This window comes from Trematomus bernacchii, unplaced genomic scaffold (assembly GCF_902827165.1).
Source record: "Trematomus bernacchii unplaced genomic scaffold, fTreBer1.1, whole genome shotgun sequence".
Taxonomy (NCBI): Eukaryota; Metazoa; Chordata; class Actinopteri; order Perciformes; family Nototheniidae; genus Trematomus; species Trematomus bernacchii.
Window position 1 is genome coordinate 2,469,542 of NW_022987797.1, and position 18,753 is coordinate 2,488,294.

Below are 18,753 nucleotides of genomic sequence, written 5' to 3' on the forward strand. Positions count from 1 at the left end.
CATGATGCTATCAAGTCAATATGGACCACCACCAAAAGTGTACAGTATACTGGTATCTATACATTTGAGAGATTGGAGAAAGAGTTTTTTGTTCATTTGAGTCATGTATGGATGATTTATCCAATATTCTTACTTAACAGTTACTGGCCCCAACCAAAAGGTTAATTAGCCTTATACTGATACTGTATCTACTGTATAACTTCACAAATCACTCTGTCTTTAACACAGCCTTTTCATCTTACACGTCTTACTACAAATCGCAGACTTCCTACGTACCTGACTCCTTACCCAAACAGGAACAACAAATCAATCGCAAAGCTACACTATAATCCATCTTTAAACTCTCAGTTATGCTGCCCTCCAGTTGTTTTTCCTCCTCAAAGGGTGGTCAAATGAAGTCTACCGACTGCCTGCATTTAATATGATTGCCACAGAAAACCAATTTGCCCAGTACAGGGAGAGACAGTAAACAAATCAAATAAAAAGAAGAGACTGAACAACAATAGATAGAGCCAGGAGGAGGGGGCTAAAGATCAAGCTGCAAATATGGAACCACTTAGGCCCTAAGAGCACGTAAAGGGTTAAAGATGGCTACGGGATAAGTGGAGCTCGTTTATCGCAAATTTGACAGTGGTAGTTAAATGGTGAGTTTTCCCTCCAAGCTGCCAGTCTGGGGAAGCAGACGAGGCTCTCTGCTCTCCTCACCTCCGCTCTTTCAGACTTTCATGAGCTCCTCTTGTGTTGTTTATGTTTGCCTGTCTCCTCATCTTAGCCCTGAATCTTCTGCGTGAAATAGAACGAAGGAGAAGAAGAGGATTTCCTTCGGTCTCGCCTCTCACCTTTACACTAATCTTTTTCAGCGCTGCTTTGGGCCTGCAAGATTATATTCTCCATCCATCCCATCATCTTTTAAACCCCGTCTTCTCCCCTTTTTTCCTGTCTTTCTGTCCCTCGCTGTGGAACTAAATCTCCAACCTGCCACCACTGGAGTCCTCGCAGATGTCCGCAGCCTGGCGCTGAAGCGGGCGCTTGCCAGCAGCCCAGATGCATTTGCAACTCTTTGCCATTGTGATTATCTTGCTGTGTGAGGTGATCAAAATGGGCTCTGGCGCCGTGCAGAAGCAAAGTGGTGAGTACGCTGGGTAAACAAACCGGATTCAATGCAGTAACTTTTATTTTAAAGCGTCACTGAGCTGATATTCTACATGATGGAAGCTTCCGGATTCTACACAATATGCAAAAAGCAAACGCGAAGAAATGTCAATTTTAAATGGATTTATTATATTTATTTTACAATGGGATATATTTTCAAATAGATAAATTAACATTTAGGGAACAGCATTAATAATATTTTTTTATTTATTACCTTTTTTAACTAAAATTAAAAAAATGCGCTATTATAATAACACATGGTACATTAGTCAGCAGGTTTTAAAAAAAACATTGACATTGATTTTCTTTACCGTTAATCTATATCTATATGTTTTTTTTATATACTTTATAGCAAAACAGAAGAAAAAAAAGTTTCTTAGCACAGAATGTTTTCAGTATTGTTAGACGTTTCAAGAAATTTGACATTTATAAATATATTTTCTTTGCTTAGTTTCTCTTTATCAACATCCACCACTGCAGTAGACATTGAATAGGTTATATTTCATCATTTTGCAACAGTGTTTTCGTCCATTGCTACAAATCCAGAAATCAATGACTTTTAAAATACTTTTTGGGAGAAGTTGAGTCTAGATCATCGTTAAATTTGACCACGTTACATTCTCACAGTTCCAATAAGGGGTTGGATTGTCACTCCTTGTAAAGCTCTGCAGCAGCAGAGATTCCACAGTTGTTGCAAATTCTCCTTGAAACCCGATTTGTGGCTAATGAGTCTTAATAAACCCCCCCCCCCACCCTCTGAAAACAGTCTCACCACAGCCTCACAGGTATGTGGTGACCCTCACGCTCAATGGTGTCTGGCATTTCCTCAGGAATTTGGAACTAATAGAGGGGGATCCGGTCTCAATTACACCGTCATTTTAGCTTCCTAACCTTCCACGCCAAGAGGTGAGGCGTTAGGAAATGTTGAGGGGGGGCGCATTAAGCCATCAGGTTCCACTGACTCTCATTCAGAGTAACTGCATCTGACAGCTAGATTACACACTTTCAATAATACCAGGTTTAACAAAGTCAGACTATCAGAGGAAAACATATAATACAACTTCTACTCAATGCATTATTTAGCAGAAATGGAATGCTCAATTAAGAATTGATAATATAATATAGATAACCTATTACAAAAATCTGAATTTAAATAATATTAGATAATTGAAGAAAAATAGGGCTGCACAATTTGGAAAAAAATATCTTGCATTGCAACTGCGATATGATTTGCGATATTCGAGAGATTGACCATATTTATTTTCATTAAAAAAGTTGACTACCGCAATCTGGATATTGCCCTAGTACGTATTGTTTTCTATTTATTTATTTAATTGCAACGAAAATTACTGCCGGTTCACAAGTAGATCGAAACATTAAATGTGCATAAACCTGATTTAAAATAATGCATTGTCTCAAGGCAGTACTAAATAATTGAACAAATGTTAAAAAAATATATGTATAAGTTTGAAACATACACATTTTGAGCATGATATTGTGCAACATTTTACAAAATTACAATAAAAATGTTGCTTAAAATTACTTTAAGTCTTGGATGAAGGCATTTGACGCTAATAGATCAGAACAGCTTAAATCTAGACACCGTTTTGCAGTCTAAAGGGTCAAATGCTGGTTGTTGGCGCGACAGGTTGACCTGCTGTCAGAATGCATCACTTCACACCAGAGAGATTTATGTCATTTGATTCTCCCCTTCCCCCCTTCATTCCCCCTGTACCCCTTTTTTCCTTTCCTTTATTTACCCCTTTTCTCCACCTCTCCCACCCTTTCGCCCTCTCTCACATCTGGACCTGGTTTTTTAAGCTGTTAAAACTCACACACACACATTGGCAGAGGTTTGAAGTGTTTCAGAGCTGGAAAATTGAACTGTAAAAGTCAGGAGGTTGAACCCATTATTTTGTCCATTAGTGTTTCTGTAAGCTTACTGTGGGTAATTGTGAGCACCTGTGAGAATTCAGAGGGAGTGAGACTGATCAATGTTTGAGATAAAATGCTTCCCTGCTTGGGTATTCAGATCCCAACGCTGGCTTTCCGCTGTTTCCACATAATTAATTTAATATTGAGGACTAATTCAGATATCCTTAATAACATGATAAATCAGGATGTAAACTTCACCGATCTGTACTAGCAATAAACAGTGTGAAAGTATAAATACGATCCTTTAAAAAATAGTTTAGGAAAAGGCCTGATTTAAAATTGAAAAAGTTAAGAAAAGTTTGAATTAAAATGTAATCAAAGTACTCTTAGTGCAGAATGGCTCCTTTTAAAAATGATTCTGTTATTATTTATAACATAAGTGGAGACAATTTCAGATACTGTACTTAACAACTACATCACATGATATGTTGTCATCTCTAAGCGGTTGACCAATCACAACAGTGCCGGAATGGGCTCTGCTCTGATAAAGAGCTTTTTGAACATTAAAGCATTTCAACATGTCACAGTAGAGACACAAAATACAAGTATGAACCTGAACATGAGCATTATAGGGCTCCTTTAATCACATAGGGGGGAAATAACTTCATCAGAACATGTGTGACAGCAGTGAAGACCCTCCTCTAAGTACATGTCATGCAATCATGAACCAACAGAAAAAACTGCAACACATGACATTCAATGCAAAAGCATGTTGAGAATAAATTCAGGAATGCTACAGTCCTATGATGAGCTTCAAGTATGGCTAGGCAATATGGAATATTTTAAATATCAAAATATTTGTTACCTTGATCTCAACCTTGCAATGGGTTCACTATTGGTGCTTTCATCAAAATTAGATTCTAAGTGATAAATAATCAGAGGTGGGAGAAGTACTCAGATCTTGTACTTAGGTGAAAGTAGAAGTACAAGAGTGAAAGAATACTCTGTTACAAGTAAACGTCCTGCATTCAAAAGGTTACTCAAGTAAAAGTGCAAAAGAATTAGCATCAAAATATATTTAAAACACAAAAAGTAATAGTACTTCTGCAGGTTTGATGAGATTTCAGAATAACATATATGATATGTTTTGATTATTGATGCATTAAAGTGTTATCAGAGCTGGTAAAGGTGCAGCTAGTTTGAATGACTTTGTATACTGCAGGGTAGCTTGTGAATTGACTCCAGGTGGAACTAAAGTCTGTTGATTATATATATATTATATTTCACATCATTAATCCAAATCTGTAAAGTAACTAAAGGTATTAAATCAATTTAGTGGAGGAAAAGTACACCATTTACCTCTGAGTTGTAGTTGGGTAATGCTAAGTAGCATAACATGGAAATACTCAAGTAAAGTACAAGTATCTCAAAATTGTACTTAAGTGCAGTACTTGAGTAAATGTAAAAAAAAAAATGTATACTATCATACCATCATGCAGCCTTTAAAATCAGGATGGCAACACTTGGTAAGATATCCAAAAGTCAATATGTATTCTCATATCACAAAATCAATATTATATTGATTTATTGCCCAGCCCTAAAAGTCAACAGATGCCTTGTTGTGATTTGTTTTATCTTGTAATCATACTAAATACAAAAATCAAATTTGGACTCATTTATCTTGAGGTATGGGTTATAGACATCTCAGTATTAGCACAAGAATAAAAGCTGCTTAACGCTTTGGTCACACTGGAGGAAACCATCCTTCACAGTGTGTGGTGGGAGGATGAAGATGTAACACACGCTGCTCTGACTTCCCTCCGTCACGTGCTGAAAAATGTGTTCAACAACAGCACATCTTTCACACAACTGCTATCAATTGTCTGGATATCCACACGTGGGTCATTAGGGACTGCACATCTTGTGTTGTTTTAACACGTCACCCCCACCTGGCACGTTTTTCCTGTTAGTGTACGCATTGTGGTGCATTGTGGGTATTCTGGCACCATCTACAGAAGCGGCGGCTGCTGTATGTTACCTTGAAATCGCACCCTAAAACGGAATTCTTGTGATCCCACCTGAACTCACCCTGTGATCTGCAATATGGATTTTCATAGCATGATGTACATTTTATTTTCTATATAAATGAGGTTACTGATTTGGAAAAAAGTCATAATCACAGCTAACCTAAAATGTTGTTCACAGCATACCATTTATATTTCAATAAACATTGTTAAAATCATATGATCATGGTAAATTAGGCTTAAGTTTAAGGTTATCAATGATGTGCAAACAAGATTACCATTTTAATATCTGCTTGCAGCTTTACTAAAGCTAAAGATATAAAGATATTCTGTCATACGTAGATAAATTGCTTTGGAGAATATATCATATGTTGCATTGATATTATTATACTGTATACGTGTGTTAGTACTTTGTCTTGGGAAAATATTACATCAGACAGTACCTTTGGAATTGTTTTCCTCCCACAACTGACAACCAAATATTTTTATATTAAACCTTATTGCCTTCATTAAAACCATCTTATCATTCTTAACCATTTTTTTACCTTCAGGACATGATGTGAATTCAGTTTCAAGGTGGAATGCCTCTTTTAAACCCTAGCATGTTTCCCTGGAACCCCGACGGACCTTATTACACCTGGTGCTTGTTAAAAACCCAGCGCAATCCCATGCAAGGGCAGAGGTCAGCGTTTTACGCTACCTAAACCTGCCGCGCCTCTTAAAGTCCCTTAAGCCCGCAGATCGATAGCATATGTGCAGAGAACTGTTTCTCGGACGATGAGTCCAGACCTCACAGTCACGTCCAAAATCAGGGAAATTAGTTATTTTGAGGAAATATGGTCTGCACTGGACTCTTCTTTACTTCTTACTCACCTTTCGCATCTCAATTCAAAAACTATTTATAACTCTGTTCAACAAATTCCTTTGAAACATATCCTTTACATGTGAAAAGTCAAAGGTCATTGCTACTTAAACTAGCACAATATAATGACAGATTGACAAGAAAATCACTTAAAATGTTGGTTTCGAAGCCCAAAAATAGTGTAGGTGGCTGAGTAATTGTGAAACAATAAAGTGTCCTTGACATCTTCTCCTATCATTTGTCTCCATCTTTTGGGCTTTGTTTTCTCTGAACCACATTATTTCCCAGATATCATCTGTCCTCTTACCATCTAATCCTCTAATGCCTTTTCCATGTTGTTCTTGTCAATGACATTTCCAAAGAGTTTTCGGAAGGTGTGTCCGATAAACAGGGATTAGCTACTTAACAATTAACATTTCTAGGCCCTAATGTAATGATTGGCCGATAAGGACAGTGTTTGTCCAAGTTCAAAGTGGTGAAGCTAGAATTTGTTTCCCATAATCCAGTGCACATGGCTCAGTGTGTTTAGGTGTTTACAGGTGATTCTAGCTAGATTAGCTGTGGTTAAGTAGTTTACGTAGTTTAATCAGATGTATGCAACAACAAGAACCTTTTTAGCTGAACTGCAGCTACAGTACACCGTATATTGCACCGACTAGTTCAATATGTGCCACTATGTAAATTAATGTAGTCATAATTTATTAGCATGACTCAATTATACCTATTTTGGTGAAAGTGTTTGTAAAGATCAGAAATGTATCTAAACCTTAGAGTATTTGAAGGTAAATCACATTGAATCAACAAACTTACAACAACAATGGCTGTAAGGGTTAGGGTTAGGGTTAAAAATAGAGTCATTATTTTCTGCATTTCTGAGCTAGATTCCTTTTTTGTCGTATTGTCTTAATTTCAACCAATGGTCTACTTTGAACACCCCTAAGAACTAATATTTTTGTTTGAATGCATACCAATGTTTGGAACTGCAGCGACAGCAACGTTACACTAAATGACGGCAGCACTGATGGATGTCTTCTGTAACTGTCCAAGTGTGTTCAATTTTTTTTTTACCATTAAGCAGTCTTTAAACACTGCCAGAGCCCATACCATGTTCCCTTTAGTGTTTACTTTCTGTCTGTCTTCTTTTGCTGTTCCCTTTAGTGTTTACTTCCTGTTTGTGTTCTTCCTGATGATTTCTCGAAAGTTTTAGATTTCTCTAAAGTTTTAATCTCTCTTGCGCCCTTTTTCTTTACTTAAAGTGGACCTATCATGCTATATTTAAATGATATATTGTAGGGCCATACCTATATAAAGGTATATTTATACGTTTCTGTTTTCAAAATACCAAACAGATCATGCATTTTAGCCATGCCTCATTTCGCTCTATTTGCTGTTCTCCAGCCCTGTTTTTGCAGGGGGCTGATTCTGTGAGCTGCAGCGGACCACGCCCCCCTGCAGGAGAGGGGAGCCGCTCTGATCAAGTCAGAAGAGGGGGAGAAAAATAGATCTCCGTCCTCCGTGTTTTATTATAGCCTATTGTTATATAGAGTCGTTATTTATTTGTTTTAAAGCTCAATAAATAACAAAGAAGACCTTTGACCGGCACTTTTCTAATTTTGTCCGGAAGATTTCAACTTTAACGGACATCTTGACCGGCGAAAGAAAACCTAACTGAAACTCTGCCGCACGGTCCCCTCGTTCCTTGGAAGAGGCGGAGAGGTGGGTGTTTGTCATCTGCTGGTGGACTAACCGGAGAGAATTACAGTGCTTGCCTCGACGGGGAGGGATTGCATTGAATTAAAGCAGCGGGAGCAAACGCTTGCCTCGGGGAGGGAGAAAAAAAGCCACAGCGGAGAATAAACAGAAGGGTAACCATGGTAACCATGCACGGGAAGTCTTCTTCGCTGCTTTTGTGGCAGACTACAGTGCCACTTACAGGCCTGGCATATGTACTACAGCGTCTCCAGCGCTTTCGAGCGGCAATGGCCGGCCGTGGCCCAACCCCACATTCCCCTGATAGGTGGAGAGTTGGCCCAATAGCCGTAGCGCCACCGTCCTGACGTCAGGGCAGTGTTCAAATCTGGATCAGTTTTTATCAGATCCGTTGCAGCCCCTTTTTTAGAGATTTGGGTATGGAGGAAAATAGAGAGGGTTGTGTTTTCTGACACTTGGTAAGTTCCCTGGAACACCGGGGACACATATTCATGTATAAAAGACGTACAAAAGTGCATTTTGCATGATAGGTCCCCTTTAACTGGGGACAGATGGCCATCATTAATCCAAAATGTGGTGCTGTCAAAAACAAAAAGAAATATTCTGAAAGTATTCCATGGTGTATTCTGAATAATGAAAACAAATGTTTGTTGGCCACAGCTGACGTTAAATTTACCGGACTTCTTTCTGCGGATGGATATGACTGCACATAGTCCCTTGATCCTCCTTAGAAAATAGTCTGTTATCCTTGGCAGCAGTTGATTGGCAAAATTAACAACCTCTGGAATGTCCAAATTAACCAATCAGAATCGAGTATTCAACTAAGCCATGAAAATACTTTCAGATACATGGACCTCTAAGAGTTCAGGGTATTTCAAAGGAAACAGCAGCTTGTTTCAGTCTATACTGCAAGTTGGTTTGGCTAAAGACACAGCTATCTGATTTGAGTGATTATGTGACTTTGACCCAGACAACGCAGGTTTAACCTTTTTAAAAACTTAAACCATAACTCAGCCAGTGACAGAGCAGCTAAAATGTGCATAGTAATATTGGGCAGATAGTCATGCTTACATGTAAAAGACTCCAAAATCTCAAAAACAAACTCCACTGCAGCTTGGACATTTTGTTTGTAACAGGAAATAAAGATAAATGGAAAGTTATGAGAAAAACAGTTTTTACCCAGGGGTCACTTTTATAGTTTTTTATGGACATTACCTAATGCAGTTTGTTAATGTAATGCAGGAGGTGCGTGTAGGAAATCTACTTACTGCTGATGGACGGATTGGCTGTTGGGGATTTTTTATCTTTACAGTAAATCACCTGTTAGGCCTTCAGTGGCAACTTGGCAACATGAAATAGGGATGGAAAGAGTGCTAACATATTGTAGCCAAGTCAAAGTACAATACTCTAAAGACATTATACTCAAATAAAAGTAAAATTAGCCAACTAGTGTTAACATGTTCTCTGAGTAAACGTCACTAAAGAACATGCCTGTGCTGCAGCACCTCTTTTCACCCTCTGTCTGAAACCAGAGCCCAGTCTGCTCTGATTGGTTAGCTGGCCGGCTCTGTTGTGATTGGTCAACTGCTTAAAGATGTGTTGGAAATGTACCTTAGCCTATCACGTACAATGTGTTGGAGCACTAGTCAATAGAAACGCATGTGTTACAATGGAGGCGTTTCAGGCAGGGGGGGGGAGTGTTTGGTAGTGAACTCCCTCTAGAGCAGGGGTGTCCAACCTACAGCCCGGGGGCCAAATGCGGCCAGCGGACCATTTAGAATCGGCCCTCAGCAAATTAAAAAAGTATAATGTAATACGGTCCACAAATGAAACTTGTGCCTGTCTTATATTGTACTTCTTAACTATAAATGTAAAAATATATTACACAGTAGTATTCATGTAGACCACTTTTCAAATAAATTCAGTCAATTAAAGTTGGAAACATTTTTTAACATATCTTAGTTGATAAGAAAAAAGCCCAATGACTTATTTACATAACAAGCTTGAAATACACCCTTCCTATTTCTCCTTATCAATCGGAGGCTTCTGTTTTAAGGGATGAGCTTCCAACACTCACAAGCATCATTTACCTACATTCGATTGATTTTGCTAACTTATAACTGAACTTATGAGGGTGAGCCCTTCGTATATTTTTCTGTATGTGGCCCTCGGTGAAAAAAGTTTGAACACCCCTGCTCTAGAGGGACCTCTGGGATTCCAGCCTTTGCAGACCATTTACATGCATACAAATCTATAACAAACTACTGTACGGGGCCTGTTTAAGAGTGTTGTACTACTCATATGAGTGGCCGATATTCACCGCATGGAGCACCCCGAAGTTCAGTGCAATCTTTTCGTTAATTTTGCAGAGTGAAACCAGTCCATTTAGCTTCTCTGTCCCAGAGTGTTCTTCTCAAAGTCCTCACACGTCTCATTGAAAAAGGTTCAAACTGAGTCAGGAGACAGGAGTCACATAATGCACCTGTTAGTCTCGCAGGGGTTTGATTGATTTGTCACATGGCGTGGTCGCAGGGTTGTGTATTTATTTATCTTATTTTACTAAAATGCGAACCATACTCACTACAATATGGTGATTCTTAATTTAGTTGCAATGATGTTCATTTAGAGTAAGCTACAGCAAGCCCCGGCTGTTTTACCCCCTTTCTTTTGTTTCATCCTCTCACAATTAACTTTTTCATTTGACTCTTGATTTATCACTGTAACGGATGAACTTGGAATGAAGAAAACTATAAAAGCATACTTGTGGGTAAAAATAAAAAAGAAGACCATATTAATAGTAAATGTTATTAATGTTGAATGAATGTAAAAAGTGATTCCACCCCTAAAACTGCAGTTTGGGGGAGTGGATGTTAATATTTCAAGCATGGAAGAATTCAAGAAGGTGTATGTGAAGAGTCTGCATTGCGTTCTGGTCTATGACGACTCTTGTTGGTAAGGAAACTACTTATTTTGCCTCTTCTTTGATGGATTTCCTAGTGTGATTGAATGCCTTTAGAATGGCAGCTCTTAAAAATAGCCCTTGTTCTCTGAAAGCTTATGTCAGTACAGATCTCACATACTTGTTTTTTATTTGATGAATTAGGCCTACATTTACACCCAGGAGCTGCTGAGTCCGTTTGCCAATGAGCTACTAAACCAAAGTCACTTGGGTTAAGTGCTCCGTTAAAAAGCTGCTCGGCACCTGTTATGGTTCAAGTACAGAGGATTTTTCAGCAGGATCCCTTAGAAATGGTTCTTATCCCTAAAAAACATCTGAAGTCAATTGCTACTATCAGACATGATGCATTAGATTCTTCTAAAGTGTATCAGCAGGACAGTCTGCAGCAGAAACACACAGATAAAGGAACAGCATACACCTATTTTATACATGCTGCAGCACAGATGGCACTTGCCTGGCAAGTCTTTCAAATAATTGTTTTAAAAATATTTGTTACACTATTTTCTTAGAATGTAATAATTGCTTTAATCGGTCAAGAGCAGAAAATAAGATTTGACCTGCCAAGTCTGAGTCTTTATTGAATACTTTACTTTGGTACGTTTTTTATCAGATATTTGTTTATTTTTCGTGTAATTTGGCATTTTAAAGACTGCATCTTAGAAAAGACTCCTTCTGTAGGGAACACAGGTATTTTAGCCTTTGCAGACCATTTACATGCACACAAATGGAAAACGCCTAAAAACATAATAGGGCCATTTGACACAAAATTCAACTATCCCTTTAATTCTTTTTTATTTCTCCTTTTTACTATTTAACTTGCAGACACGTATACATTTCACAAATTTACTATTTTTGATCTTGATTATACTTCCGTTTAATTATATTTAGTGCTGGGCAACAATTAAAATGTTTAATCTCGATTAATCGCATGTTCTGTGATTAATCGCAACTTATTGCATTGATATGCGCAAAATTAAATAATGAATTCAAAAGTAGTGTATTGTGCACTTTTATTTTAAATGTACTGCTATATGAAAAAAAGGGCAATAACATTTGGTTTGCGAACACTTTAAACAAATAATGTGCTTTTTAACAGCAATATTCCCTTTACACAATAGCAGTTAAAATATGTATTGTAAATCTCAACTTAAACATTAATTAATGTAATCAAATCCCATATGAAACCAAAGCTATTGCCACTGCCAAGGCATTAACGTTTTATCTACATGTAGTTTGTTATAGAAGAACAAGTTACCCTCTGAGTCCAGAGATAAGAAAATCCAACTTTGCATTAATGGTTACAAATAACTCTATCAACTCCGCCGCCTGAAGAGATGTAAAATGACCATGTTAGAGTTCGGTACCTTTCTCCATGTTTCTGTCCCCCGCCACTCACCGCGTTCCGTCTGCGCCACAGTTTTTGTTGATTTGGGCATATTTCCTGGACATTTGTACTTCTACAAGAAAGTAACTAGGCTACTTTGTACAGACAAAGTTAATAATAATTGTAATAGTCCAGTTATAAACGACATGAATCAAAGATGTATTGCTGCATTTTAGTGGTAAAAAAATGCATTCATCATCATAATTATTCCTTATATAATGTACACACAGTGCCTGTAAACCGGAGGAGAACAATGGCATTTATTTATATAACCGAGGATACACTGATGTATCCTCCGGGGATGAATTTCCGGCAACAGTGATGTTTAAAAGAGTCGTGACACACGGCCGGACTTATCTCAACCAATGACAGCTCTGCATGCATCCCCTGGATATTATTGTATTAACTGCTTTAATCGCGTTTCCCTCCTCGACTCCTCGACTCGCATCTCCTGTGGGCGGGACTAAGACGCAAGGATAGGAGTCAAGGAGGGGAAATTAGATAAATGGGAAAGGTCTTATGTGTATTCAGAGCCAGTGAACAACGGACTTTCAAAATAATAATATGAATTTAAAAAAAACTTTAATGCGCAATGAAATAACTGGTGGTGTTAATTAATTAATGCGTTAGCGAGATAACAGTGCTGTCAGGACCTCGACACAAACTGATGAACCCAAGTGCACGACCCAGAGACAAAGTCTTGAATGTAATAAAAAAATGTATTTATTTGAACAGATCAGGTAATCCCTCTTATCAGAGTAGGTAGTGGAAATAACAAAAAGCACTCACAAGGAGGAAAAAACTAGCGTAACAAAAAGAGGACTTAATAAAAACTTAAGCCTAACAAAATAAACAAACATAACAAAACCTGACATGAGTGAAAAGCGATCCTTCCTGAGCTGAGGCTTGGCACGACCATTCGGTGAAACAAACAAGACGAACTGACACAGGACAGGGGAGAGACAGGACTATTTAAACATGAGGTGAGTGGGAACAGGTGGAAACAATCAGGGGCGGGGCAGACACTGATGATGGCGGGAAAAACACACAAGGGGAGGAAGAAACAGGGCCTGAAATTAAAGACAAGAGGTAAGTACAAAATAAAACAGGAAATGACAGACAAAATACATAAACATAACTAACACATTTGACGAGACACAACAAGCGCTTAAACTTGCCCAGCCCTAATTATATTTCATGTTTATTTTTTCTTCCTCAGATAGTCTGATATATATCATACTTGACTTCAAACGTCAATTGTACTTTAACTGAGGTCCACTGAGTAAACTTATAGTGTCTTTTTCTTCTGAATCAATGTCAGCCTCAGTTGCCTTGCCGTGTCTGGCAGGTGTGTGTCTCTGTGTGAGGTGAGTGTTAACCTATAAGAGAGTCTGTAAATAAGAAAGCAAATATATTTGGCTGTGCACTAAATGTGCTTATAATACAGTTTATGAACTTAGCTTATAAGGTAAGTAAAGAAGCCATTTTTCACTTAACAGAGTCTGTTGCGTTGACTGTGACCTGTAATGACCTTTTTCGGGAACCTGGTTAAAAACATTTATCAAGATTAAACCTTTCACCTTTGCTCACACACACACACACACACACACACACACACACACACACACACACACACACACACACACACACACACACACACACACACCGTCAAACACACACCGTCACACACATACATATCTAGGATCACACTTCATGATTGTTCAGACTCACGCACACTCACTGCTTGCCCTTCATCTTTCCATCAATCTTTACTTCATTCCATCCTTCTTTCCATATCCCCTTTTATCCCTGTCTCATCGGAAGCATTCCTACTTTGTCTGTTGAGTCTTTGGAGGAGACATCTAGCTCGCTGTTATAATATAATAAGACTTATTTTGGCTTAGCTGTAAGCCTAACTGTCATGCTACCAAGAAGTGAAATATATGGTCAGTGAGATTTACAAATCAGGACTGAACTCTCTTTGTTTGCCAAAAGAGAGAGAAGTGTATTTTTTTTTTTTCATGTTTGATAGATATTATGTCTGTGTAGAAACATGGATTCATGCTGACAAGCTATACAGTATACTGTGTAGTTTGTTTTCTGTTGGCATCTACATTTAGCAAAGCCACAGTCACAGTAGGTAATATTGAACATGTAACCTTAATGAGAGAAAAAAACTACTGGCATTCTATTGATTATATCATTCATTTCCCAATAATTTAGAAAATACATCTATAGCTAAAATGTCAGTCAACATTCAAAAACAATCCTATCAAAGCGTCCTATAAAATACAATGTACTATTATTTAGTGACCTGATTTTAAAGGAAACCTATCATGCTATATTTAAATGATATATTGTAGGGCCATACCTATATAAGGTATATTTATACGTTTCTGTTTTCAAAATACCAAAAAGATCATGCATTTTAGCCATGCCTCATTTCGCTCTATGTGCTGTTTGCTGTCTACGGGTCTGATTCTGCTGACCACGCCCCCCTGCAGGAGAGGGGAGACGTGCTCTGATCAGCTGCTGGGCTGTCAGAAGAGGGAGAGAAAAAGAGATCTCCGTGTTTTATTATATAGAGTCGTTATTCATTTGTTTTAAAGCTCAATAAATAACAAAGAAGACCTTTGACCGGCACTTTTCTAATTTTGTCCGGAAGATTTAAACTTTAACGGACATCTTGACCGGCGAAACAAACTGAAACTGAAACTCTGCCGCACGGTCCCCTCGTTCCTTGGAAGAGGCGGAGAGGTGGGTGTTTGTCATCTGCTGGTGGACTAACCGGAGAGAATTACAGTGCTTGCCTCCACGGGGAGGGATTGTATTGAATTAAAGCAGCGGGAGCAAACGCTTGCCTCGGGGAGGGAGAAAAAAAGCCACAGCGGAGAATAAACAGAAGGGTAACCATGGTAACCATGCACGGGAAGTCTTCTTCGCTGCTTTTGTGGCAGACTACAGTGCCACTTACAGGCCTGGCATATGTACTACAGCGTCTCCAGCGCTTTCGAGCGGCAATGGCCGGCCGTGGCCCAACCCCACATTCCCCTGATAGGTGGAGAGTTGGCCCAATAGCCGTAGCGCCACCGTCCTGACGTCAGGACAGTGTTCAAATCTGGATCAGTTTTTATCAGATCCGTTGCAGCCCCTTTTTTAGAGATTTGGGTATGGAGGAAAATAGAGAGGGTTGTGTTTTCTGACACTTGGTGAGTTCCCTGGAACACCGGGGACACATATTCATGTATAAAAGACGTACAAAAGTGCATTTTGCATGATAGGTCCCCTTTAACTGGGGACAGATGGCCATCATTAATCCAAAATGTGGTGCTGTCAAAAACAAAAAGAAATATTCTGAAAGTATTCCATGGTGTATTCTGAATAATGAAAACAAATGTTTGTTGGCCACAGCTGACGTTAAATTTACCGGACTTCTTTCTGCGGATGGATATGACTGCACATAGTCCCTTGATCCTCCTTAGAAAATAGTCTGTTATCCTTGGCAGCAGTTGATTGGCAAAATTAACAACCTCTGGAATGTCCGTGTAGGAAATCTACTTACTGCTGATGGACGGATTGGCTGTTGGGGATTTTTTATCTTTACAGTAAATCACCTGTTAGGCCTTCAGTGGCAACTTGGCAACATGAAATAGGGATGGAAAGAGTGCTAACATATTGTAGCCAAGTCAAAGTACTATACTCTAAAGACATTATACTCAAATAAAAGTAAAATTAGCCAACTAGTGTTAACATGTTCTCTGAGTAAACGTCACTAAAGAACATGCCTGTGCTGCAGCACCTCTTTTCACCCTCTGTCTGAAACCAGAGCCCAGTCTGCTCTGATTGGTTAGCTGGCCGGCTCTGTTGTGATTGGTCAACTGCTTAAAGATGTGTTGGAAATGTACCTTAGCCTATCACGTACAATGTGTTGGAGCACTAGTCAATAGAAACGCATGTGTTACAATGGAGGCGTTTCAGGCAGGGGGGGGAGTGTTTGGTAGTGAACTCCCTCTAGAGCAGGGGTGTGATTGCATTGCAGCGGGAGCAAACGCTTGCCTCGGGGAGGGAGAAAGAAAGCCACAGCGGAGAATAAACAGAAGGGTAACCATGGTAACCAAGTCTTCTTCGCTGCTTTTGTGGCAGACTACAGCGCCACTTACAGGCCTGGCATATGTACTACAGCGTCTCCAGCGCTTTCGAACGGCAATGGCCGTGGCTGTCTCCTCCTTATTGGTGGAGTTGGCCCAATAGCTGTAGCGCCACCGTCCTGACGTCAGGACAGTGTTCAAATCTGGATAAGTTTTTATCAGATCCGTTGCAGCCCCTTTTTTAGAGATTTGGGTATGGAGGAAAATAGAGAGGGTTGTGTTTTCTGACACCTGGGGCCTCATTTATAAAGGGATATACGCTCAAAAAATGGCGTACGCCAGTTTCTACGCAATGTTTGCGATTTATAAAATACTAACTTGACGGGAAAATGTGCTGTCCTCCACGCAAACTCTAACCCATGCGTACGCACTAAGCACACAAACGGGAGAGACGAGAAACTGCGACACCGTTGGCAGAAGGAAGAATGGAGAGAAATATGTGGAAATAATACCATAAATAAAATGTTACCTCTCATTTATCAAATATGAAGAATTCATTTTCAAACATTGATTAAAGCCAATCTTAAAATGATTAAACAAACGCCTGTTTGAGACTCCTCAGTGCACACAAAAACATAACTTGGAGAAATAAATAAATACGGATATGCTATTTAAAACCACCTCGAATATGTTGTGTTAATGTTATGAAATGTTTTCTCATAAATGATGCGGTAAGCAGGAGGACAGAATTACGTCTAAACTGACGCCGTTTTGCATTTCTATAGGTTGTAGATACGAGCATGGTTTTATATACTATCACGTTTAATCGTGTTTTATGCCGTTTGCCAAGACTTGATAAGTCGCTCGTAAAACACAGGAGGTATGGAAACTAAGAACACCATATGTGGTAAATTGTACAGCTAATATAACACAATCCATTAGTTGTATTTCCTTTAACTGGTGGATTATGTATATATAGTTGCTGATCGACAGCTGGAACACAAACCACCAAATACAACAAAAATAATTCAGATCCAGTCGTCATGACTCCACTCCGGAGGGATTCCCCGATCATTTCTTACAGTTTCTCATCAAGGGGGTGTCTCCTGTCCCCGGTACAAACACACTGCCTGAGGAAGGTTATGTGTATTTGTTTTGTCATTAACTTTTTTCGGACCACTTATTTATTTATTTTGGTGACGATCCGACCTCCATGCTGCTACTCTGGTTCAAACTGCATCCACCAAACAATATGATTTATCTCCACCTCCCCACAATAACCAAAATCTGACACGGTGTGAGATGTCTTTTTTAGCTGTTCTATCGTAATTTCCTGCGATCTTCTTCATGCAGTCAGTCAAAATGAATGAATGAATGGGCGTTTCTTTAACTATGTATAGGCAAATATGGGCGTTACGAGTCGATTGTGATTTATCAAGGGAAACAGGCGTAGGGAGTGCCGTACGCACTTCCCTCGCCGGTACGCAACGTTTTGTGAATCGGAAAATGGCGGAAAATGTATGTACCTATTTTTGTGCTTTGTACTACGTAAGCAACCTTCCTACGTCAATCCTACGCAAGGCGTTATAAATGAGGCCCCTGGTGAGTTCCCTGGAACACCGGGGACACATATTCATGTATGAAAGACGTACAAAAGTGCATTTTGCATGATAGGTCCCCTTTAATGTAACAATGGGGGACATTTTCTTTTTCTGGCTGAAATTCCAAAATGAACACTAGATTGTAAGAAAACATTGAAAAAGTAAATATATATTATTTTAATGTAGATTCATGATTTTTGGTCTCTATAATATCGCACAAATAAAATAGTTTGTTCCATAAAGCATTTTGTCAGTATATTTTTGACAATGAATATATCAAGATATATACCCCACCTACTAATCCCCTTTTGGAACAGCCACTATATTTTAACAGAAAAACAAGAAACAGTATTAAAAAAGATATATTTACTAATATTAAAAAAAACACACCCTGTAGCATCTTTTAAATAAAGTGATATATGTTCTTCATTTCAAGGTGTCAATGAAAATATACTTTTTCATTAAAAAAATCAATAATAAAAAATCAGTTAAAAACACTTCTTAGGAGATTTCTATATAAAAGGTGTACAACATCATTAATGTATACATACAAAAGGGCTTAATCACTGCTACACTACAGTATATCTTCAGATGTATTTCAGTAGTCAAGACATTTTCTCCTCCTTCATCTTCTCCCCCACCCTGCTTCCATACCCTTTAAAGTATTTGAATTTCTCCTCTAATATAGTGCCCAGTATTCTTTCCTAATCCACACTCTGTTGTCTCCTGCAGCTCACAGAGAGACATCACACGATTGTCGAAGCTGTCTGGAGTGTTCCCGGGACAACGGCTGTGTGCGTTGCCCCGAGCGACTCTTCCTGTTCCTGCAGAGGGATGGGATGTCTCACCATGGGACCTGTCTCCACGCCTGCCCCCCTGGACACTTTGGACAGAGAGGGAAGGACATCAACCGCTGCATGAGTACGATATTTGAAAAAGGCCTATAACCTGCTAACATCTCTCTGACTAAAGAGTCTTCACTGATAGCTAGTCTTACTCACATCAGCACACATGACTCATCTGTCTTCAGGCCCTTTATAATGAAGGAACTGATTATTTTTTAAAGTTCACAACAACAACAAACAATACCAATCTACA

The 18,753-nt window shown here is 38.9% G+C and overlaps 1 protein-coding gene across 1 annotated transcript in view; it reads left to right on the plus strand.

The window, feature by feature from the left end:
* Nucleotides 1-670: 670 nt before the first annotated feature.
* The window catches only part of rspo4 (R-spondin 4), a 53,064-nt gene continuing 34,981 nt past the window's right edge, over nt 671-18,753 (plus strand). Inside the window, exons 1-2 of the mRNA XM_034149927.1 lie at nt 671-1,129; nt 18,388-18,576. Coding sequence (XP_034005818.1) covers nt 1,045-1,129; nt 18,388-18,576 — 274 coding nt within the window. The 5' untranslated portion in view covers nt 671-1,044. The remainder of the gene's footprint in view (nt 1,130-18,387; nt 18,577-18,753) is intronic.